The following is a 24,261-nucleotide window of genomic DNA, read 5'->3' as shown; positions in this document are numbered from 1 at the left end:
AAATCAAAACCTGGCACATGTGCCACATGTGGATTTGTATTCAAATTGACACTGCCCATATGGTGTAGGAATGCCTCAGCTGAGAAATGATGGTCAGAAATGTGCCCAGGCAATTGATGCTACAGGCCTGGAGACATGCACACAAACAGTCCTACAGTGCAGGCATGTTTCCACAATTAAAGATCAAATTAATACAAAACAAATGAATATACACCAAGAACTTGAGATAACCAAAGAGTCTGAAAAAAATATATATTTAAAATATATTCAAAAGAAACGATAGAAACCATGATGCAAAAATAAGACACTATTAAAAAAACAGGCTGATTTGGAAGACACCAAATTAAAAATCATGAAGTAGAAAACTGTAATTATTGAAATAAGCAATTTGGGTTAGCGTTGAGGAGTGTGAGAATGGTGGAGAGTGATGGGAAGTGACTTAATGGATACAAGGCTTCTATGTGGAGTGATGGAATGTTCTAAACTTAAAGATTGTTTTGATGGTTGTACAACACTGTAAATATACTAAAGATTTTTAATCTGTACATATTGAATGAGTGAACTTTATGGTACACAAGTTTATTTCAATAAAGTTGTTTAAAAAACCTCAATGGACACATTAAAGAGCAAATTAGGCATACCTAGAGAGAATTAGTGATTGAAAAAATAGATTTGTAGAAATCATTCAAAATATAGCATCAAGGTATAAATAAATGAGAAATGTAAAAGAGAAGTCAAGATACAGAAAATCAGAAAACCAAATCTAGATCTAATAAAGTCAAGGAGAGAAAAGGGAGAATGGAAAAGAAGCTGCAGTTAAAGCGACAAAAACTAAGAACTTGTCCCAAATCATAAAAGACATGAATCCACTCACAGAAGCATGGTAACCCCTAAGAGGATAAATAAAAATGAATCCATACCCAGATATCTTGTAGTGAGGTTGTAAAACACAACAAACAAGAAAATCAAAAAAGCAACTAGAAACATTATTTACCAACATTAGGACTGTCAGATTTCTTACTAGCAACAAAGAGGTCATAAAACAGTGGACTAACATGATCTTTAAAGTACCCTGGAGGGCCTCTGGGTGGCTCAGCTGGTTAAGCGTCAGACTGTTGATTATGGCTCAGGTCATGATCTCATGGTTCATGAGTTTGAGCCCCACATCGGGCTCTGTGCTGACAGCACAGAGCCTGCTTGGGATCTCTCTCTTCCTCTTTCTCCCCCCCTCCCCCCCACTCACGCTCGTTCACTCTCTCTCAAAATAAGTTAATTAAAAGAAATAAAAGCTCCCTAGAAAGTTAATGTCTATATAGAATATGGACTCCTGTAACTACTATTCAGAATGACATTAAAAGACATGTTTGGCCAAAGTCAGGCTGAGAGCATTTACCCTCACACTGATTCAAAGAAGGATCTTTGTGAAAAAGAGAACAAACCAGGAGGAAGGGAGGGAGAGAACAATAAGCAAATAAGCTGATAAAAATGTGAGTAAATCCATGCATCAACTGTAAAGTAACAACTAATATGTATGTATGTAGATGTGTGCATCCCTGGTAAAAACAAGGTCAAGCTGAAGTCCTGGACAAAAATAGCCTGAAAGGGAAGGGGGTTGGAACTCAGGAGCTGATAATATGATTAGAACTGAAGCGTTCCATTGTCCTTGTGTTACTTAGGAGAGCTAAGACTTTAGTAAGACAATTGGAAGTATTCAGTTTTAAGGGTGACTACCTAAAAAATATATAGAAGGTACAACTTTACAAGGAAGATGAAGGCAGGGCTGTAACACTCACTCCAATACCAGGCAGGTTGACATAGAAAAGCATGGCAAGCAGGAAATACATCTCCTTATGTCTCACTGAGGCTGCAGACTTGGAGAGCTGGCATCCTGTCTTACTCCTAGATCATTACAGGACAGCACTTAATGCAAGGAAGTTGCTCATTAAGTGATAACATGGGGGATTTGTCTTTTGTATATTTTTTTAAAGTAGTTAATCTATTTTGAGAGAGAGAGCAAGCAAGCAGGGGAGGGGCAGAAAGGGAGAGGTGGAGAGAGAATCCCAAGCAGGCTCCACACTGTTCGTGCAGAGCCCAACGCAGGGCTCAAACTCACCAACTGAGATCATGACCTGAGCCGAAATCAAGAATCAGACACTTAACTGATTGAGCCACCCAGGCACCCAAATGTTTATTTTTGAGAGAGAGAGAGAGAGAGAGAGAGAGTGAGAAAACACAAGTGGGGGAGGGGCAGAGCAAGAGGGGGACAGAGGATCTGAAGAGGGTTCTGTGCTGACAGCAGAAGAGCCCCAAGTGCAGCTTGAATTCATGAACTGTAAGATCATAACCTGAGCCGAAGTTGGACGCTCAACTGAGCCACCCAGATGCCCCGCTAGTAGAGACAGATTTTTAAAAACAGAACTTATATTATACAGAAACTCAGGGGCACCTGGGCAGCTTGGTTGAGCGTCCCACTTTGGCTCAGGTCATGATCTTGAAGTTCATGAGTTCGAGCCCTGCATTGGGCTCTGTGCTGACAGCTCAGAGCCTGGAGCCCGCTTTGGACTCTGTGTCTTTCCTTGCCCCTCCCCTGCTTGCTCTCTCTAAAACAAATATTAAAAAAAAAAAACACACACACACAAAACTCAGGGGTGTATAGAAAATGATATACATCTTTAAACCCCAGAAATTTGGAGACCAAATTTTGATTAATGGCCCGATTATTACTACTGCTTTTGTTGAGTTAATCTTGCTGAAATCTTCATTTCAATGGCCTGTAGGACATTGGTGTTGGGAGCCAAGAGTTATGCTGTTCAACACAGTAACCACTAGCCACTGGTGACTGTTTTCTTAAAATTAAAACTAAGTAAAATTTAAAATTGGGCTCCTCAGTCACACTAGCCTCAAGTGCTCAATTGCTACTTGTGGCTGGTAACTACCGTGGTGGACAGGGCATAGAATATTCCAGTCTTGCAAAGTTTCGTTGGACAGCTTTGACTTGTCATTCCAGATTCCCAGGTGTCTTCCGGACTATTTGTCCGGCCCTTCCACCTTATCTCATGGAACTGCTGCTCTTATTTTACTACTTCAGGTGCATTCTCGCTTCTCCCTGCAGCTCCACACTAACCTTTCTCAAAATGGGGGATGTGTATTTAACATTTACTAAGTGCCTACTCAGTGCCATGCAATGGGGAAAGGAGTCACACATGACTGAAATCTGAATGTTACTCCAGGTTTGGTGGCTTACAGACCTGCCTTCACTGTCACCATTCACCTGGCTCTGCCTCTAGTCCCAAAGCGCCCTCCTGCTGACTGGAAGGAAGACTGCAGACACATTACTAGCAAGTGCTACTTGGGACCCAGATCTACCCAGGGTCGATCTTCATCCAGGGCTGCACAGAAGTGTTCGTCAGGGTTCCTTGTGGTGACTTAATGGCAGTAATTACATGTATATTTTTCACAAGTGTCAGTTTAAACCCTTAATCGTAACTGCTTTCATAGAATACTAAATTATACCAACACTGGGTCTGACCTTGGCTCAGAACTCTTCCCCCCCAAAAATTGGAATTATGAGTATTAAATACCAGGAAATTCTGGTCGACTTTCCCAAGTGCAAAAATGCTACTTACAAAATATTATTTTTTTAAAGTTTACCCAAACTTTAAAAGTTTTGTTTATTCATTTTGAGGTGGGGAGGGGCAAAGAGACAGAGAGAGAAGGAATCCCAAGCAGGCCCTGCACTGTCACCACGGAGCCTGATGTGCGGCTTGAACCCACAAACCATGAGATCATGACCTGAAGTCAGACGCTTAACCCTAGGCCACCCAGGCACCTCCAGAACAAAGTGCTTTATTTTTAATTTTTTTAATGTTTGAGAGAGAGAGAGAGAGAGAGAGAGAACGAGTGGGGGAGGGCAGACAGAGAGGGAGACAAAGAATCCGCAAAGCAGGCTCCAGGCTCTGAGCCATTAACACAGAGCCCCATGCGGGGCTCAAACTTGTGAACCAAAACATCATGACCTGAGCTGAAGTTGACGCTCAACTGACTGAGCCACACAGGTGCCCCAATAAAGTGTTTTTAAAAGTGCAAGCTTAAGTAATTTCAATGAAGCATCAAGCTGCTTTCAACTGCTTCCTAGCAAAAATAGAGATGAAGCAAATATTACAAACGTTATGTTACATGTAGGTGATGATAGGTGATCAATGTACGGTCTTTGAGCTTCTCTGTTTAAACTTTTCGTAACAAAAAGTAGAAAAAATGTCACACCACCGGCATATCCTGTGGGCTTCAGTAATTTTGTGCTTTTTGTACGTTTGTTCCTTTTTATTGCTAAATAGTATTCTGCCATTTGGATATAGATTTTGTTTATTCATCAGTTGGTGGGCATTCAGATTGTTTCCAGGTTTGGGCTATTATGAGTAACACTGCAACCACCATTCACGTGCAGGTCTTCATGTGGGCAGCAGTGGTTCTGTAAATAAACTTAAAACATTAATGCTTGATAAGAACAGCTTGTGCTGTTCAGGCTCCGTTCAGGAAGGCTGTTTTTCAAACCTTAAGTTTAATAAAGTTTAATAAAACCAGAATGACTACAATCTTGAGAAAAGTTTCTTCCAGTTAACTTAGCTTTCTGATGATGGCTTGACAACATGACATCCCTGTTTTAATGCTCAGTAGGTTTTGTTTCAGCTTTTGCAAACACAGTACAGTGAGCCTCACCATGTGTCACAGATGACTAAAGATTATGCAGGGTCTCCTAATGATTCTGTAAGACGTGGTCTGGGACCGCACTGTAGAAAACAATGTCCAGCAGAACATTAGCCAGACTGAATCTGTAACATAGCATGACATCGCTTTTACAAATAGTTCCCTGATATGTTGTTGTTCTTTTTTCCCTAGTACTTCTGATCATCTTACTACCATTCATCAGTGCCTAACTCTATGCCGGGCCCATTACATGCTTTGACATGCTCAGGCGGCTCACGGACTAATGGCACGTGGGCGGCAATGCACTGCTCCCTTGCAATATAGCACACGGGCCTAGACTGTCCCTTAGGTCTGCTTTTAGGTCTCTTCTTTCTGTGCCACTAGTTGGTGCCAAGCCACACGTGTTACTGCCTCTCTTTAAAAACAATTCTACGGGGGCGCCTGGGTGGCTCAGTTGGTTAAGGGGCCAACTTCAGCTCAGGTCATGATCTCGCGGTCCGTGAGTTCAAGCCCCGCGTTGGGCACTGTGCTGACAGCTCAGAGCCTGGAGCCTGTTTCAGATTCTGTGTCTCCCTCTCTCTGACCCTCCCCCGTTCATGCTCTGTCTCTCTCTGTCTCAAAAAAAAATAAACAAACATTAAAAAAAAATTAAAAATAAAAACAATTCTACGGATCCAAGTAATTTGGCTTTCATAGCCTGATACCAGTACCAGTAGCATGCTACCAAATTCCTACACTAATTTTTATGAAGCAAGCTAACTACCTATGTCTACTTGCTCATCTGACCGAGATGCTAATACGAGCTAACGTTTATTGGGGCATAATAGACGTCAGACACTAATTAGGCTCTTTTTAGCAATCTTCTCAAAATTATCTATAGAATACATATTATTAGCATCTACATTTTATAACCCAGAACACTGATGTGTTTCAAAGAAGGGAAGTTGCCAAGGATGAAAAGATGATTTCCTTCAAATACTAAATATCAGTGACTTATAAACTGTGTCATTTCAGAAAATGAAAGAATTTATAAAGTTTATTTTTGCCTTAGCCAGCACATATCAAACTATTTTATTTTTTAAGTAAACTCTACACCAAACATGAGGCTTGAACTCATGACCCCAAGATCAAGAATCATATGCTCTACTGACTGAGCCAATGAGGCACTCCAAATTATCTTACCTTTTAAAAGCTAACTTTGTTGGGGCCTCTGGCAAGCTCAGTCAGTAGAGCATAAGACTCTGATCTCCGAGTCAGGAGTTCAAGTCCTACAATGGATGTGGAACCTATTTAAAACAAAACAAAACAAACTTTGTTGTCTCTCCAACCTTTTTTTGGATCATACATTCATCTGGAGCCAACAAGCGCTCTAAAGAAAAATCTCCAAATTGTGAAGAAAACAGGCATATTTCCTTTCAGAAATATCAAAGCTAGAATGTTTAGCTTTTTTTTTTTTCTTCAGTGACCAGTATCTGTGCCGTGGCTAAACCTCATTGGCTATGATACTGCAGTACACCCAGCTAGAATGTTTAGCTATTAAAGAGATTCCCCCAACTAGCGTCACATCAAGTGACTGCACTGTAGTGGCTCCCGAAGAGGCAGGCTCCCTCCTTCCAAGTCACCCTCATCAGAGAACACCTACTGAGTAGCAAGCCAGAGGTTTGGACTGGAATGTCCCATTCAAAGACTCTTCAAAGTGTTCAAACCTTCAAGTTTGGCCTATGAAGGAAAAAAATCTTAATTTGGGAGTGAGAAAATAGTGCTTAAGGACCACTGCCTCCAAACCTACATTCTGCAACAGTCCAAGAAAAAAGGCCAAGTACCCATCTACCTCAGGGCTATGGGCTCCATGATGCTTGGCAGTTATCCTCAGGTGTAACTGCTTTCCAGCAAGCTTCTTCCTGGACTTCCAGGTTAAGCACGATGCCAATGCTGTCTCACAGTCATGACTATCCTCCTTTCTTTAAGAATTTTAAATGACGATACAGATCTGGTTTAATTCTTCCTTTTGCATTTATATTTGGGGACCCCTGTTTGGGCTTTTTTGTTTGTTTTGTTTTTTTAAGTGGGCTCCATGCCAACATGGGGCTTGAACTCATGGCCCTGGGATCAAGAATTGTATGCTATACTGACCGAGCCAGCCAGGGGCCCCCCTTAATTCTTCCTTTCACATTGAGATAAGACTATTGCTTCCTATACCAGTTTTATACATTCTATTCGTTTTAAGAACTATAAACAGATTGAAATTATTAAACACGAAATCTTAGGAATCAAAAATAACACAGGAGCTAAAAAGATAAAATCTTAAAAAGGGGGCACCTGGCTACATCAGTTGGTAGAGCATGCGTCAATTGATCCTGGGGTCATGAGTTAAAGTCCCATGCTGGGAGTAGAGATGACTTAAAAAATTTTTAGAAATACCACTAGGACCAAAACCGTGGTATGAGGTAGTCAACAGTGTAGCATATGAGCACATCACCCCATCTCACCCTTCTGAGAGGCAAGGTCAGGTTATCAAGGTCCACTAGTCAAGTCCGACACAGCAACCTACACCAAGTGTCTTCTGCCATAGAATTTCTGTGTAAGTCAGCTCCAGAGACCGGGACAGTGGTGCTGGGCTGGGGTGTCGTGCCCTCAGCAGCAGAATGGTATCTGGAGATTAATACTGAAAGCTGCGCTTGGTCTGGATATCATCAAGAATCTGCTGCAGCTCCTCATCTTCAAACCGCCCCTCCAGGCTACGAGAAGAAAACCAAAAGAACTAAGTGTCTCAGCGACTGACAATGTTCCCGATCTCTTTTTAACACACTGATCTTTGAGCACCGCTGTGCCCACTTCTCCATTTACCTCTAAATGCTGACACCTTTACCCTTTCAGCTGTACTTCCTGCATGCCATTCCTTTTAGAAACATTATGAAGTGTTTCAAAGATTTAAAAAAGTATAGAAAATAAGGTAACCTTAATAGTTACTCCTACTTGATTTACATTTCTTGGATAAACACAACAGAACAAATTAATGAATGGCTCTGTGTATGCTCCCTATCAAAATACCTTCCCCAGAATTAGCCATTATGCTAAATTTGGTATTTATCATTTCTATACTTATTTTATACCTATTATCTATCTCTCTCAAGTCATATGCAGCACTGTTTTTACACTTTATAAGAAATGGCATCATTCTGTATATATCCTTCTACAATTTTCTTTTCCAAATTCATTTTGGTATTTGATGTTATTCCAGTTCATTAATTTTTTCATTGCTATATAAATGATTTTTTTATTCATGCCCATGTTTGACAGATTATCAAGTTCTGTTACCACGAACAATGCAGTAATGAGCACTAGAATACATGCCTTCTTATGAACTGTATGAGCTGCTTTCAGGGCATGTACCCAGGAATGGTTTTTGGGTCAGTGTATAATCATCTTTAACTTTACTAGATGTAGCTAAATTGTTCTCCAAAGTGAGTGACTGTACTAATTTGCACTCCTACCATCAGTGTATGAAAGATTCAGCTGTTCCACATTTTTGCTAACAGTTGGTGTGCTATAAAACCATCATTTTCATACCCTGTTAAAAAAGGCACTCCATTCAATGCTGATGATATCAGTCCATATTTTAAATGCACACACCATTTAGACACACTAATTCTACTTGTAGGAATCTATCCAACATACAGAACTCAGCACAGCCGGTACTAACCTTGGGATCAGAGCCTTCGACTCCTCAGCAGTCTCTGGGCAAAGGTTGGCCAAACAGGCCAACTCAAACTTATGAAGCTTCTTCTGGAGCAACAAGCTGATCACGGAGTAGAGAATCAAAACAAACAAAAATCAAAGAATGATGACTAGGAAAAAGAGAACCCAAAGGTACTTAGCAAGAAAGGTAAGCAAGCAAAGCACTTGCAATCTTTCATATAGTTTGCTTGGCTGCCAAATCACACTTTCAGATCATTTCCTGTTCTGTTCCTGGAGAACAGGAAATTACAGTGAAATCAGACAGAGGCCACAAAAGTGAGCAGAGCACACAGGGCAAGAGAAGCCCTGTCATTTTAACTTTTGAAAAACCACCATATACACCTTAAGGACTACACAACCTTTTCCTCAGGAATTTATTTTGTTGTTCTCTCCTCCCTTGTTTGGATATTGTGACAAGGAGGAAATTCTCTTTTAAACTTATCTACAAAATAAATATAGGCAAACCTTACTTTGTACAAATATGTGTGCAAACAGCATCTTATTTTAAATGCACAGTTCTAATTCAAATTGTATAAAACACTGTCAAATCCTATCTTGGTTTTTCACACATATAGCTCTTAAAAAGAGAGCTCATCCATGGTGGATTTGGTTTCAGAGAACACCTTAAACATCTGTTCGGAAACAAAACATTTACTGTGCGTATCATTCTATTACAAGCATATTAGTTATCACACAGAATTTAGAAAATACATGACAGATAAATAAAAGCTACCCATATCACTACCTAAACAAAATCAATGTTATTATCTTAGCGTATCATTCCAAACACTTTTCTGTTTTAGAATATTCACTCATACATTCATCACTTTTTGTCACTTAAAAAGCTATATCCATTTTCTAAAGAAAATATTGTAAACTTAGTTACTTGGGAAGAGGTTTCTAAAGAAGTGTAGTGTAGGTATGTGTGTGGAGGGGTTTGTTGTAAAATGAACATATACTCATAAACAATACAAAAGATATCAAAAAGGTGAAGATAACCTGAAATCCTACCCAGAAATAACTAGTATTAACTTTTCCATGGAGATCACCTTCCCCTCCTCTGTAATTTCTTTTTTAAAACAAATGAGTCATAACAAATGTCATTCTGTGATTGGCCTTTTTCCAATCAACAACACAGCTGTTTTCCTACTAGTACACACATAACAGCACCCTGAACATGGCACTCCACTAAAAGGCTGTGCCATAATTTATATATCAAATTTCCTGCTGTTGAACATTTCAACTGTTTCAATTATTCATTTTAAGTAACGCTTTTTGAACATTATGTGTACTTCTTGGTGTATTTGATCGATTACTGTGTGATTTAGTTTTGATTACTGTGTATTTTTTTTAAAGATTCAATTTTTAAGTTCTATGCCCAACATGGGGCTTGAACTTACAACCCTGACATAGAAGGTTGGCTGCTCCACCAACTGAGCCAGCCAAGTGCCCCAATTACTGTGTGTTTTAAAGATAAATTCCTGGAAGTCAAATTATCCAGAGGATATGAATGTCTTTATTTTAAGTTTATTTATTTTGAGAGAGAGAGGGAGGGAGGGTGAAAGGGATAGAGAGAGAGAACAAGCAGGGGGGGGCAGAGAGAGGGGGAACAGAAGATCCGAGAAGTGGGTTCTACGCTGACAGCAGAGAGCCCAGTATGGGGCTTGAACTCAGGAACTGCGAGATCGTGACCTGAGCCAAATTCAAGAGTCAAACGCTTAACCGAGTCACCCAGGAGCCCCTTTTTCTAATCTTTTCAAATCTACTTAGCTCTTTTACCATTTTTTGATTTCCTTGAAGATAAGCATAATTTCATGTGAATTAGCTAGCCATTTAAAGTTCTGATTCAAATCAAGCCTCTAATTGGAGACGGTGTCCATTTTCAAAAACTGGTGTCACCTCTTTCTTAATTATTTGCTGGGAGTTTTCAATATTAAGAGAATATTAAGGATACCAATTCTTTCCCTGTTTATACTTATATTTTGCATACGGCATTTTATTTGATGTAGGGGAGTTTAAAGATATTTATACAAATTCTTTTGTTTATTCAGTATTTATTTAGTGCCCACAATGAGTCTGACAGTGATGAATATGACCAAGTTCCTGCCCTCACAAAACTTATATTCAACTGAAATCACTCAAGTTTCCCCACATTTAAAGTCCTACTAACCACAGCCAAAATAATACATATATTCACTCACATTGTCACATAACACTTTTATTCGCCATGGTTTATATTCCAATCCTTAATTCCTGAGGAATTAACTTCAGTGTAAGATACAGTGTTCAGGGGTGCCTGGGTGGCTCAGTCAGTTAAGTGTCCAACTCTTGGTTTCGGCTCAGGTCATGATCTCACAGTTTGTGAGTTTGAGCCCTGAGACAGGCTGTGTGCGGACAGGGCAGAGGCTGCCTGGCAATCTCTCTCTCCCTCTCTTCTCTGCCCCTCCCACACTCTCTCTCAAAATAAATAAATAAACCTTAAAAAAGGGGGAGGGGGTATGTGCCTGGGTGGCTCATTCGGTTAAATGTCTGACTCTTGGTATCAGCTTGGGTCATGATCTCAGTTTGAGGGACAGAGCCCCATGTCAGGCTCTGTGCTGACAGCATAGGGCCTGCTAAGGAATCTCTCTCTGCCCCTCCCCAACTCAAAATAAATAAACTTTAAAAATGTGATATAGTGTTCAAACTTTGTTTTAAAGTATTTCCCCACTAACCTACAATGCCGTATACTGGACTCACACAAAATATGATAGAATTGTATTTGAATTTGTTGTCATTTACAACAAATTCTTCTTCATTTTTCTTAGAAAATTTTTTCTGACAATTCTTACAATATTAAGATCATTTTATTAGCCCCCCCCCCGCCCCCTCCATTTCCTTGAGGTTGCAGAATGGCACTAAATATATACAGTAATTTGGGGAGAACCAACATGTTTACAATCCTGAGACCATTTATTCACAAAGGTATAAGCCTACCTTCATCTACTCAGGTCACCTCACAGGCCCAACACTGCACACTCCCCTCCCATCTTTCCTCAGTGTGTACACCCACACCTTCTAGAACAGACTGTATACTTCAGATACAATTTTATCACCTTCATTTTCTGCACACTTAACATGTCAACATCTTTCATTTGCTACAATTTTTTTTTAATTTTTTTTTAACCTTTATTTATTTTTGAGACAGAGAGAGACAGAGCATGAATGGGGGAGGGTCAGAGAGAGGGAGACACAGAATCCGAAACAGGCTCCAGGCTCTGAGCTGTCAGCACAGAGCCCGATGCGGGGCTCGAACTCACGGACTGCGAGATCACAACCTGAGCCGAAATCAGACACTTAACCGACTGAGCCACCCAGGTGCCCCGCTACCACAATTTTAATAACAATATAGTAGTTCACCAAATGATTTACTACTTTATTTATTTAATTACTATTGAATGTTTAGGTTGCTCTTCTTTTTTTTCTTTTTACCATTGGCTATTAGAAATATCTCCCTGAAAAGCATGTGTATATACATCTTTTTTGTACACTTGCTTTTCCTAAGGACAGTACTTCTCAAACATTTTCTCTGGAACAGAGCAAACAAGTACCCCTAGGCAACCTGGGCGCATGGGCTCAAATGACTTTCTGCATCTACAAGTAGGGTTTTAAGTCTTGTAATTTAATTCAAGAATTTATACACAGTTTTTGTTTTACTCCACAGTATGCTGGTATCTGTTTGTTTTAATGTAGAAATGTTTTAAAATCACCTACCATTAAATTAAACTGCTACTTGAGGAAGATGTTTCTCCTGTGGCCTGCTATATGCCCCAGAGCATCACTGTTTCCCAGGTTACATCCAACTCAATTTGAGAAGCAATGCCTTGGGAAAAAATGCTAAAATCCACCTTCTGAAAGGTACAGCTCCTGATTTATATTTACAAACATATAAAGATCTTGAGGGGAGCCTGCGTGGCTCAGGTCATGATCCCGTGGATCATGGGCTTGAGCCCTGCGTCTGGCCCTGTGCTGACAGCTGGAGCCTGGAGCCTGCTTCAGATTCCGTGTCTCCCTCTCTCTCTCTCCCCCTCCCCCTCATGCTCTGTCTCTTTCTCTCAAAAATAAATAAACATTAAAAACAATTAAAATTAAAATACAAAAAAAAAGATCTTGAAGACATTTCAGGTGAATAATAAATAAATAAGCCCATTTTATTAAAACAACCACCATCACAAATCACTTGTGTGTTGTTTATAGGTGTATATATGTATGTGAATGCATGGAAAAGATCTGGAAGAATAACAACAAACTGCCAATAGTGGTTACTGTACAGGAGGATGACCACGGGGATTTCAGGTACCGGAAAAGGTGATCAAAGAGCATTTTGGTGATCAAAGAGCCGTTTTTAAATTTCTGACAAAGACATTATTTTTCTTACATTCATGGTATAGATGATGCCCATTGGGTGCTGGTGCTGGTGGTGCTGGAGGCAAAAGTATTTTATGCTCAGACATCCACGAATTTGGATTAATAAAAACTTTCCTTTAGCACTCACCTGCGGACACTGGCAATAGTCTCTCTGTTTTTGAAACGACTGAAACGGGCTGTGTAATTTAAAGTTTTCATGAAGACCTCAGAAAGTTCCTGTTCATCCTCTGCACTCTCATTCTGTTGCTTTCGATGCTCCAGAAGCATGTGAACTTCTGAATTTAGTAGTGTCTCCGCTGTTTCAAACTCTATTTGTGAGAAGCACAAATGTCAGCTGAAAATATTCCTTCAAAAGACAGCTTCTAAATGTTCATTTTGCTTTCGAGATTAACAGCAAGTTTGCGTCCCTGCATAAATCCAGAGGCCTCATATCCCACAGCTTCACCTTCAACCAGACCTGCCTACCACAAGGCACAGAAGAATTCATGGGACTAAAATTTAGTTCAGTGGGGCCAGACAGTTTCTAACATCAAAGAACCTGACCTGGACGTGCTATTAAATAATGACACGTCATTATCCTAATTAGGCCAGTTACTGATTCCAAAAGGGAGCCAACAATTATAACCAACAATTATTTCTCTTTAGCTTGCATGAGCTCCTAATGTAGTTCCATAATACTAATACTATACCCTCAATTTTAATAATTATTACACATTAGGGAGGGCCAAGGGTTTGGAAACACACAATAATGCACCCCCAATTCTACTTTAGTAGCTGAATGAATCTATTATCTACTCATTCACCCAGATCACGTACTTGGAATTGGGCCTGAGGCCAGAAGTCCCTACTCCCTACCTTCCAGGTTTCATAGTCTTATGTAGTTTACCAACTAAACCTATTTCAAATATTTACCATCACACAAATCTCCTGCCCTTGATACCTATTTATTTTTTTAGTTTCAAGTTTCTTAAGTTCTATTGAGTTAACATACAGTGTAATACTAGTTTCAAGTATATAATTTAGGGATTCATCACTTATACATGACACCCAGTGCTCATTACAAGTGCCCTCCTTAATACCCATCACCCATTTAACTCATCCCCCCGGTCCCACTTCCCCTCCAGCAACCTTGTTTTTTTTTCCTATAAAGAGTCTGTCTTCTGATTTGCCCCTCTTTTTTTCTTTTCCCTTATGTACATCTGTTTTGTTTCTTAAATTCCACATATGAGTGAAATCAGTGTCTTTCTCTTACGGCACTTAGCATTATACTCTCTAGCTCCATCCATGTCATTGTAAATTGCCAAGATTTCATTCTTTTTATGGCTGAGTAATATTCCACTGAGTGTGTACGAGTGTGTATGCACACATATATATTATATATATATATGCACATGCCACATTTTTATCTATTCATCATGTGATGGACATTTGGGCTCGCTCATTTAAAATAATCCTCAGTCAGGGCACCTGGGTGGCTCAGTCTGCTGAGCATTTGACTTAGGCTCAGGTCATGATCTCATGGCTCAGGAGTTCGAGCCCCACATTGCGCTCTGTGCTGACAGCTCAGAGCCTGGAGCCTGCTTCAGATTCTGTGTCTCCCTCTCTCTCTGCCCCTCCCCCACTCATACCATGTCTTGTCTCTCAAAAATAAATAAACATTTAAAAAAATTTTTTTAAATAATCCTGTCGGTTGAGCATTTGACTTTGGCTCAGGTTATATATAATCTCACGGTTCATGAGTTCAAGCCCTGCATGGGGCTCACTGGTATCAGCCTGACAGCGCAGAGCCTGCTTCAGACCCTCTGTCCCCTCTCTCTCTGCCCTTGCCACACTTGCTCTCAAAAATAAAAAATAAACATTAAAAAAAATCCTCTTGGAGCACGTGGGTAGCACAATCAGTTAAATGTACAACTCTAGATTTTGGCTCAGGTCATAATTTCAAGGTTTGTGAGTTCAAGTCCCACACTGGAGTCTACACTGGCAGCATGGAGCCTGCTTGGGATTCTTTCTCTCTGCCCTTCCCCTGCTTGTGCCCTCTTTCTGAAAACAAACTTAAAAAAAAATTATAATAATCCTCATGAACAGTAAGAATACCCGTAAGCAGTCTTTAAAAACTAATTTTAAAAGAAATACATAAAAAAACTAGGTTTTTCCATAATATATGGCAAACTTTCCCTATATTTTCAGAATAACATTATCTCCTTGGGAAACCAGTGTCTCCCTTGCATCCCACAGGAACATACATTCCTAATAACTATTATAAAGTATTAGAGCTGGTTTCTGCCTTTTCTTTATCAGGGAGTTCCTCCAGAGTAGGAACCATTCATAAACATGGATTCATGTTTCTAATCCCACACTGATGAAGACTAATGAGGAAAACCCAAAATTACGTGCAATTTAGCATTTCCATGGGATCTGGGTATGTTTACTCTCGGGAAATCACTAATACCACTATCAGAGGGGTGGCCCCCCTCTCTCGGGCCAGGTGACAAGAGCTCCACTCTGCTTCCACAACAGTCTGTGCTGGGGGAGGGTGGCAGCAGGAGGAAACAGTATTTTTACTTGCAAGGTTCTCATTACTTCTGAATCTAAAAGGCACCAAAAAGCTATTTTCTACTTGAGGTCAGCAGAATTTGAACAAGAGGAACTCAGAGCCAATTCCTGTCCAGCCCAGGTCACTGCCTGTTACTCACTGGTGAAGTGATGTACAAGTGAAGAAACTACTGCTTTCAAAGCAATGAGCTGAGAAAGCAGTAAATATTAGGAGCGTAGGACTCCACATCTCTGAAGTGACAGTCACAAGTGACATAAGAGAAAAAAAAGCAGCAGCAGCTAAAAAGTGGGTTAATCTCAACTTCTGAGGCTGCTGCATTGAAACAGACTCAGAAAATGGAAATCAGGGGCATCTGGGTGGCTCAGTTAGTTAACCATCTGACTCTTGGTTTCAGCTCAGGTCATGATCTCACGGTTTCTAAGTTCCAGTCCATGCTGACACTGCAGAGCCTGTTTGGGATTCTCTCATTCCTTCTCTCTGCGCCTCCCCCACTTGTGGGCAAGCTCTCTCAAAATAAACAAACTTAAAGAAAAAAAAAGAAAATGGAAACCAATAGGCTAAACAAGAATTACTAGTAAGAATCATCTCCATGTTTGTTACAGCTATTGCTGCTTTTAAGGCTCCTGGAAAATTGGCCAAGTAAGATATGCCTCCCTTTCCATACCAAGCAAAATTTACCTGTTAAATGTAACAGAACAGAACTGTCAGAACACCAGGAAGTCACCTGTTCCTATTCTTTACTGAGGGTAATGTCCAAGTACTATTTATACATCACTTTCACTCCTTTCAAACAATGAAAGGTCAAAGCAGCCAAACTATGCATGTTACTCTTCCTCTGTACTGATCTTTTAAGAACCATAGCCACAATTTATTAATCCAAATTATTTATCAATTCATCCAAATTATTTATCAATTCCTTCCTATAAGAAGGAAAAATATTCCTTGACCAGTACCTCAACTGGGAATTTTCTTTTTTATTAAAAAAAAAAAAATTAATGTATGTTTATTCTTGAGAGAGAGCGAGAGAGAGGGAGTGCGCACGCGTGCACAAGCAGGGTAGGGGCAGAGAGGGAGATACAGAATCCGAAGCAGGCTCCAGGCTCTGAGCTGTCAGCACAGAGCCTGATGCAGGACTCGAACTCACAAACCATGATATCATGACCTGAGCTGAAGCTGGACACTTAACTGAGCCACCCAGGGGCCCCTCCACTGGGAATTTTGAGGACGCTTCATTACAAACATTATGATAAAGGTAGCAATTTCAGATGGTCTTCTACTACAAAATTTTCTCTCTAGTACAAAATATTCTAGGGGATTTCTTTAATTGAGGGAGGGAGGGACTGGGATCATACAAACATTTTTGGAAAAAATGGCTTACTTACTAGTTTTTTCAGTAGAATTGCTGTTAATTATATCACATGGATAAAGGACAAATTGTATTTTCAGGCAAACATGCTGTGAAAACTACCACTACAAACTCTCAGATGCTTTCAGTTGCCTCATGCATTCTTTCTGTCCTACAATGAATTAGCACACATTTGTTTGCTTGCTATCTACAGCAAAGGCTTTCCTTAACTTTTAAGTACTTACTGTTGTTTCTATATATCTTCACATTTTTTTTAAGTCAAGTCTACCCCCAAAATAGGGCTTGAATTCACAACCCCCGACATAGAGTCAAATGTTCTACTGGCTGAGCAAACCAGGTGCCCGCATCTTCACATGTTCTAAACTACATAATAAACACTGTGACCCCCCCCCCCACATATGAGCTGAGAAGTTAAAGATAAGAGATATTCAGAACTCTGACATACCATTACTTGACAGAATCTAAGATCTAATTATACCAAATTCAATAAAATTTTCATGTGTACCAGATGCTACCTGCCTTTATCAAAACAAATATTTTCAGAGTGTAAAAAATAAAAAGTACCTAGATAAAACCCAAGTACAATAAGCTTTATCATACATTAAGAAAGCATCTCTGTCTCAGTTATTACACTTAAACACACACACACACACACACACACACACACACACACACACACATTCTATTCTGCCAAAAACTTCTATGAAGCTATCCTATGGAAATTTGACCTTGAGCCTATGAAATAAAAAACTGGAAGCCACCTATATGCTTATCAACAGATAAATAGTATTATGGTAAACCACTAAGTATATCCGGCCCTTTAAGAGAATAAGACAGGAGTGCCTGGCTGGCTGAGTCAGCAGTCCAAGCAACTCTTGACCTTCAGGCCATGAGTTCAAGCCCCACGATGGGCCTGGAGTTTAAAAACAAAACAAAAACAAAAAAGTTCTACACAATAAATTGTCAAAAAATTTCTTTATTAAAAGAAATTTTTTTTTAATGTCTATTTATTTTTGAAAGAGAGAAACAGAGCACGAGCGGGGGAGGAGAAGAGAGAGAGGGAGACACAGAACCTGAAGCAGGCTCCAGGCTCTGAACTGTCAGCACAGAGCCTGACTTGGGGCTGGAACTCATGAACTGTGAGATCATGACCTGAACCGAAGTCGGACGCTTAACTGACTGGGTCACCCAGGCACTCCTACCGTCAAAATTTTTAAAGGCTGTAACACTTCTTTTGTATAATCTCATTTTTACAAAGAAAAATAGTGTATGTATATATTAATAAATAAACATAAAATTAGTCTGGAAGGATAAGCACTAAATTGTTTACAGTAGTTTCCTCTGGGTGAAAAGGGTGTAGAGTTTCAGTTTTTATCGTGGATATAACAATTTTAAAATTATTGGGTAATTTTAAGGTTATTGTTAAGGTGGATACTGTGAAGATTTAGTTTGCATTTTCCACTATCTGTAAAATATGGTTATTTTAAAATCTTAAGCTTCTTGCCTATTTTTGGCTTCTAAATTACAAATAAAGTACATCAGCTAACATTAACAACTCAGGCAACAGATGTTGGCGACAATGTAGAGAAAGAGGATCTCTTTTGCACAGCTCATGGGAATGCAAACTGGTGCAGCCACTCTGGACAACAGTATGGAGGTTCTACAAAAAATTAAAAATAGAACTACCCTACGACCCAGCAATTGCACTACTAGGTATTTATCCAAGGGATACAGGTGTACTGTTCCGAAGGGACACATGCACCCCGATGTTTATAGCAGCACTATCAACAATAGCCAAAGTATGGAAAGAGCCCAAACGTCCATCAGCAGATGAATGGATAAAGAAGATGTGGTATATGTATACAATGGGGTATTACTCGGCAATCTAAACCAATGAAATCTTGCCATTTGCAACTACGTGGATGGAACTGGAGGTATCATGCTAAGCGAAATTAGTCAAAGACAAAAATCATATGACTTCACTCATATGAGGACTTTAAGACACAAAACAGATGAACACAAGGGAAGGGAAGCAAAAATAACATAAAAACAGGGAGGGGGACAAAACACAAGAGACTCTTAAATATGGAGAACAAACAGAGGGTTACTGGAGGGGTTGTGGGAGGGGGAATGGACTAAATGGGTAAGAGGCATTAAGGATTCTACTCCTGAAATCATTGTTGCACTATAACCTAACTAACTTGGATGTAAATTAAAAAACTAAAGTTAAAAAAAAAGGGGGGGGGGGGGGAATTACAAATAAAATACATCACACTGCACAAAGGAAGTTCCCTGACAGTAAAATGTGCTGTACTTGTAGGTAGTCCTCTGACAATGGCTCTCCTTGACCCAAACTCTAGCCAGGCTCCTGAGTCCTCCTTTTGGGACTCAACCTTGGCCCAGAAAGACTTTAACAAAACACTAACATAATTTCTAACAGCTCAAGGCCATGTTCCTAGGATTACCTTAGCCCCTTTAAAGCTCCTGCCTCTGAAAACCAAGTCTGCCCAAGAAATTTACTGTTTGTCCCAGCCAACACCTGAAGGTAGGGCCTCCGTCAGTTCACAGTAAGAGCTGTGGGAGAGGAGAAGTCTAACTCTTGCAAGCGCCAGTTAACAAAACCAAATGGGTTTCAAATAGACCAACCCCCCCTTCCCGGTTTTTGTAATTTTTCACTTCCCTGATCCTATGGAGACCCCACTCACCTCCTCCCCATTTCTTTATTCTGCCTATAAAAGGCCCAGTCACTCTGCACACATCGGAAGTTCAGTCCACGCTAGTCTCTTTTTCCTTTTGCAACCTTACATTACCTTTTTTTTTTTTAATAGGCTCCTTGCCCAATGTGGGGCTTGAACGCATGACCCTGAGATCAAGAGTCGCATGCTCTACTGGCTGAGCCAGCCAAGCGCCCTTGGAATGGCACATTAATGATTAATGATGATGTCCTTACCACTTTAACTAGTGTCGCTTTGTTCATCCTTGCCACATTCCTGCAGCACTTCGCAGTTTATCGGGTAAATTACTTAAACGAGTAGCAAGAGGCTGCTCAGGGGTGGCGTGGAGCGGGGTGCCCACGGTTCCAAGGCAGCAGGCGTGGAATCCGACTGGCCCCTCTAGAGGTACAGTGGCCGTGCGGGCCCAGGCCCCTCCCACGGCCGCATCCCCCATCCTCCCTGCCAGTCTCCTAGCCGGGAACCCGCCCAGCTGTCCGCCTCGGGCGAGGCACGGGGCGACGCCAGGTTTGCGGCGACCACGCGGGACAGCGGGGGCAGTCGCGCAGCCCCAGCCCCACCTTTGGGAAAGATAAGCTGTGAGGCATCCTCCTCTACGTCGCCGGCCCGCGGATCGCTACCTCCGGCCGCCATCGCCACGAAACGCCACACCACGCAGCGCGTCCCACTCACACCGCCGGAAGCGGAAGCGCGGGTCCCGGCCACGGAAGGGGCGTGGTCGCAGAGGATGGGGTGGGCTTCCACCCGGAAGCTGGTGGGGGTGGCGCGGCTCTCTGGGATGCCCAGGCGGACAAGGGCGACGGAGTCCCGGAGCTTTTTGGGGAGCCGAGGGTCCCTTTGTCGCGCGTCCTCGGACTGGTCAACTGACCTTTCTGAGCCTCAGCTTCCTCGCCTGTCGTAAGGCCTGCTTCCTAGAGCCGGAGGAAGGATTAGATGAAACGCGGGAACTCTAGGAACTCCTCTTGATGGAAAGCTGGGTTAGTGACGCCGAAAACACAGTGGAATTTCTTTGAACGCTTAAGTATTTTAAAAAATGTGATCGATTTGTAGTGAATTATTCTGATACTTCTGAGCACGTGGGAAGTGATACTGAGAGACCTTTAATACATCTGTTGGAACGTTTGGATGATACACAGAAATGTAAGCAAATGAAAAACGATGCTGTTTTCGGCTTGAGAGAAAATACAAGATTGTACAACAAAGGAAGGAATTAGTGCATTATTTGTCTCTGTGGTGAACAGTGTTTAGTTGTCCTTTAAACTGTGTTTACAAATGATGAATTAAGGGGCGCCTTGGGTGGCTCAGTCGGTTAAGCCTAAGACTTCACAGGTCATGATCTCCCAGTTCATGGGTTCCAGCCCCACATCTGGCTCTCTGCTGTCAGAGCAGAGCCTGCTTGGGACCCTCTGTCCCCCTCTCTCTCTGCCTCTCCCCTGATCACACGTGCTCTCTCTCTCACACACAAAAATAAATCAACATTAAAAATATATATATTACTTGACAATATGTAATCTGTGTTCTTTTGATTTATAAATATAGTAATTTTTACAAAATTAATTTGCTGTATATCTGTATTTCCAGAAGAAAATTACTGGGTAAAATAATAGTAGGTTACATAGCATAGGCAGACTGTTTGAAAATGTTTTCCTACATGGTTCATTGGATGCGCAGGACAAATGTCCTGATGAGGAGTCTGAGGACATGCAGCAGCTGGGTGTGGGAAATGGGCCTGGAACTCAGTATAGGCCTTTTTCTTCCATCTGTCCAACCAACAGGCCATTAAGAGCACCAAATACCTACTGGACCTTACCATGTGCTGGCCCAACATCAAGCTGGATACCCAACACTTGGTATCTTCTATATACACACAGCAGGAAAGAAGTGAACAGGTGAAGAAAGTAAGGAGAGAATTAATGCACACTGTGATGTTTGCAAGGTGGATGGTCTACAACATTTTCATTCAGGAAACCTTTATAAACACTCATGTGGAAAGCCCTGGGGTTAAAAAGATGATTCAGTCATAAATACGTCCCCACAAGATGACCAAAAGCAGCTGATGCAAAATCTGGACTTATTTTCCATAATAAAAGACAGAAAATGGCAAGTGGTCAGAGAAAAGAAAGTGAAAGAAAATGCTATAGAAAGATTCATAGTGCGGCGCCTGGGTGGCTCAGTTGGTTAGGCGTCTGACTTCAGCTCAGGTCATGATCTCACAGTCTGTGAGTTCAAGCCCCGCATCCGACTCTGTGCTGACAGCTAAGAGCCTGGAGCCTGCTTCAGATTTTGTGTCTCCCTCGCTCTCTGCCCCTCCCCTGCTCATGCTCTTTGTCTCAAAAATAAAAACATTAAAAAAAAATTTTTTTTAAGATACATAGAGAAAAAAGTTACTTGTGGTTGGGGGTAGGTGAGTCACAAGAGATCTGAGGAGCAGGGGTGGGCACTGGAACTGTTCTTTAACATTTAGTCAAAACAGATGGGGGGTAGTAACATGAATGAAATTATCAGGTACATAAGAAGAATATTCACTCTGAGGTAAATTCATATTTCAATTTCCTTAAATGTCATTTTCATCATATAATTCTTGGGAAATGAAGGAAAACACTAATTATACAGAACTTACGCAAACACGTTTGCTGTAATACATATTTTATTAATGTTGCTCTACATTTTTTTCAACCAAAATAGTAATTTACAACTTTTGTAACCTTTTGGTCTGCTTCTCAAAGAATCTCTTGTAGACTGAATCACTAATGTCTTTCCTGGACCTAGGTATTCTGCCATTAATATAGTATGCTGATATGTTTCCCACTTCTCCCTATATTCAAAGTTAATGTTAAGAATCTCCCAATTTCATCTATTCTCTCAAAAATTAAAAAAAAAAAATCTTGGCACCCGCTGCTGGAAGTCGCCTGGTAAGTGTACAAAGGAAACCAAAGGAATAAACATGTGACCCCCTCCCTTTCACTATTAATACAATCTCTAGGGATACAACGGAATGGGGATGTGGGGATGTGGGGAGGTTATGTAACTGTGCAAACCACCCTTGCCTTCCAGGTACAACAACTTCCTGGAGGCTGCCCTGAGAGTCCCATTCTTGGATTCTAAAGCCCGTCTGGGCAGTGTGCCCTGTGTTGGAACTGTTAAGACTCTCTCTGAAAAGCCCTCTTGAGGGCTTGAGGTCAAGCTGGGCTTACTTCAGCACCCACCCCTTTCAGAAAGCCTGTCCTGACCTGAAGGTCTGAGCATAGTTATGCTTCCTCCTCCCACATGTCCAGAGTAGCTTAGGGGTCCCAGAGGTTTTGATACTTGCCCAGTGGTCCCCATCTACATCTGACATTGGATGACAGTCCAGATAGTCTTCCAGCCATTACAACAGTACACTGGGGCCTGGGCAAAGCCTTCCTGGCAGGTTACCTTGGAGGTTCACAGTCCTGTCACAAAGCAGAACATTTGGCTCAGAGTAGTAACTAGCTGTCTGGCTCATAAATGGCAGAACCAAGATTTGAGCTCAGGCCTAGCAGACTGCCAGCCTAAAGATTCCAGTATCAGCATCCTTGGTTACTTATTTGGTCAGAAACCAGGGTGGGATCAAAGAAGGAATGGCCATACTGGGGGTGGCAGGTGGGAGGCTGGATTCGCAGCAGGAACCTGAGTGGCTGACAGGATGAATTTGAAACCTCTCTCTGCTGTTTGGTTCCCCTAGCAATAGGTACAGTCTTGAAACTAGAGGGGTCACTTATTTTTTAATTTGCTCTAGCATACAGAACCTCATGGAAACAAAGTAAGCAGAGGGAAGAGATCCTAAAATCCTTGTCAGAGCTTCATTTCAGAATGAGGAAAACACTCAGAAGGGACAGCACTTGCATTACATTCCTCAGGACACTACTATGGTTCTTTGTGCAGTGTTGGTTTAGAGTCAAGTCCTTCAAGTATCTCAAAGCCAGGTCTTCAATCAAGGTCAGACCCAGAGTGATCTGGAAGAAGCTTTAGAGCACTTACCCCACTTCCACTCCCACAAGAAATAGCCCTGCCGATCTCTGATCAGGTGGCTTAGTTCACATTTCAAGACTATAGGGACAGCTAAAATAGCAAATGTTGGGTTATGCATGTTTAACTACCACCACCTACCACCCACCCCCCAATCCCAAAAACCCACAATGATGTGGCATCCCATGCTGTTTAACTGCAGGCGATAGTATAACACACAGCAATTTCTAGAACCAGAATTTCTCTTTAAGAAACAGAGAATCCCTTTCACACCCTGCAGTGTTACTACCAATTTCTGTTTTTAACCAGTTGCTTGTAGTCTATTTCCAAATTATCCAGCCCTGACAGCACGTTATACCTGTAGCCACAGGCTTATGAGTTCTGCTAAGGGTAAGGGCCGCAGAACTGGGTATCTTAAAAACAAAACAAACAAAAAACCATCCTTGCAAATAAAGATTTAAACTTAAGACAGACAGTCCAAACACATGTGTATTTGTATGTTTGAAAAACTGTTCTGGGCCATTTTCTTCAAACACTTCGCCTCTTTTCTGGGCCGTCCAAAAGTAATGAATGTTTCCCTTTAAGGTTAGACAACACCAAGAGGCACCTGGGTGACTCAGTTAAGCATTCAACTCTTGGTTTTGGCTCAGGTCACGACCTCAGAGCCCCACGTCAGACTCTGTGCTGACAATGTGGAGCCTGCTTGGGGTTCTCTTGCTTTTCCTCTCTCTGCCCCTCACTGGTTCATGCTCTCTCAAGATAAACAAACTTAA

General features: G+C 41.2%; 1 protein-coding gene across 1 annotated transcript; it reads right to left on the bottom strand.

The window, feature by feature from the left end:
• Positions 1–5,349: 5,349 nt before the first annotated feature.
• Positions 5,350–20,218, bottom strand: POLR2D (RNA polymerase II subunit D). Its single transcript, XM_015062535.3, has 4 exons — positions 20,062–20,218; positions 12,977–13,157; positions 8,408–8,503; positions 5,350–7,442 (listed from the first exon to the last, which is right to left on the bottom strand). Exons 1-4 carry the CDS (start codon positions 20,132–20,134, stop codon positions 7,364–7,366), a joined length of 429 nt encoding a protein of 142 aa, XP_014918021.2. The 5' UTR covers positions 20,135–20,218; the 3' UTR covers positions 5,350–7,363.
• Between the last annotated feature and the right edge of the window lie 4,043 nt (positions 20,219–24,261).

This window comes from Acinonyx jubatus, chromosome C1, assembly GCF_027475565.1.
Source record: "Acinonyx jubatus isolate Ajub_Pintada_27869175 chromosome C1, VMU_Ajub_asm_v1.0, whole genome shotgun sequence".
NCBI lineage: Eukaryota > Metazoa > Chordata > Mammalia > Carnivora > Felidae > Acinonyx > Acinonyx jubatus.
Note: the sequence above shows the minus strand (reverse complement) of the source record. Positions and strands in the feature narration are given on the sequence as shown.

Coding starts and splice junctions, on each gene's coding strand:
- POLR2D (XM_015062535.3), bottom strand. CDS start 20,134: ATGGCGGCCGGAGGTAGCGATCCGCGGGCCGGCGACGTAGAGGAGGAT. Junction 8,504..12,976: donor ACTATTGCCAGTGTCCGCAG/GTGAGTGCTAAA, acceptor CTCCGTGATCAG/CTTGTTGCTCCAGAAGAAGC. Junction 7,443..8,407: donor TCGAAGGCTCTGATCCCAAG/GTTAGTACCGGC, acceptor TTCTTCTCGTAG/CCTGGAGGGGCGGTTTGAAG.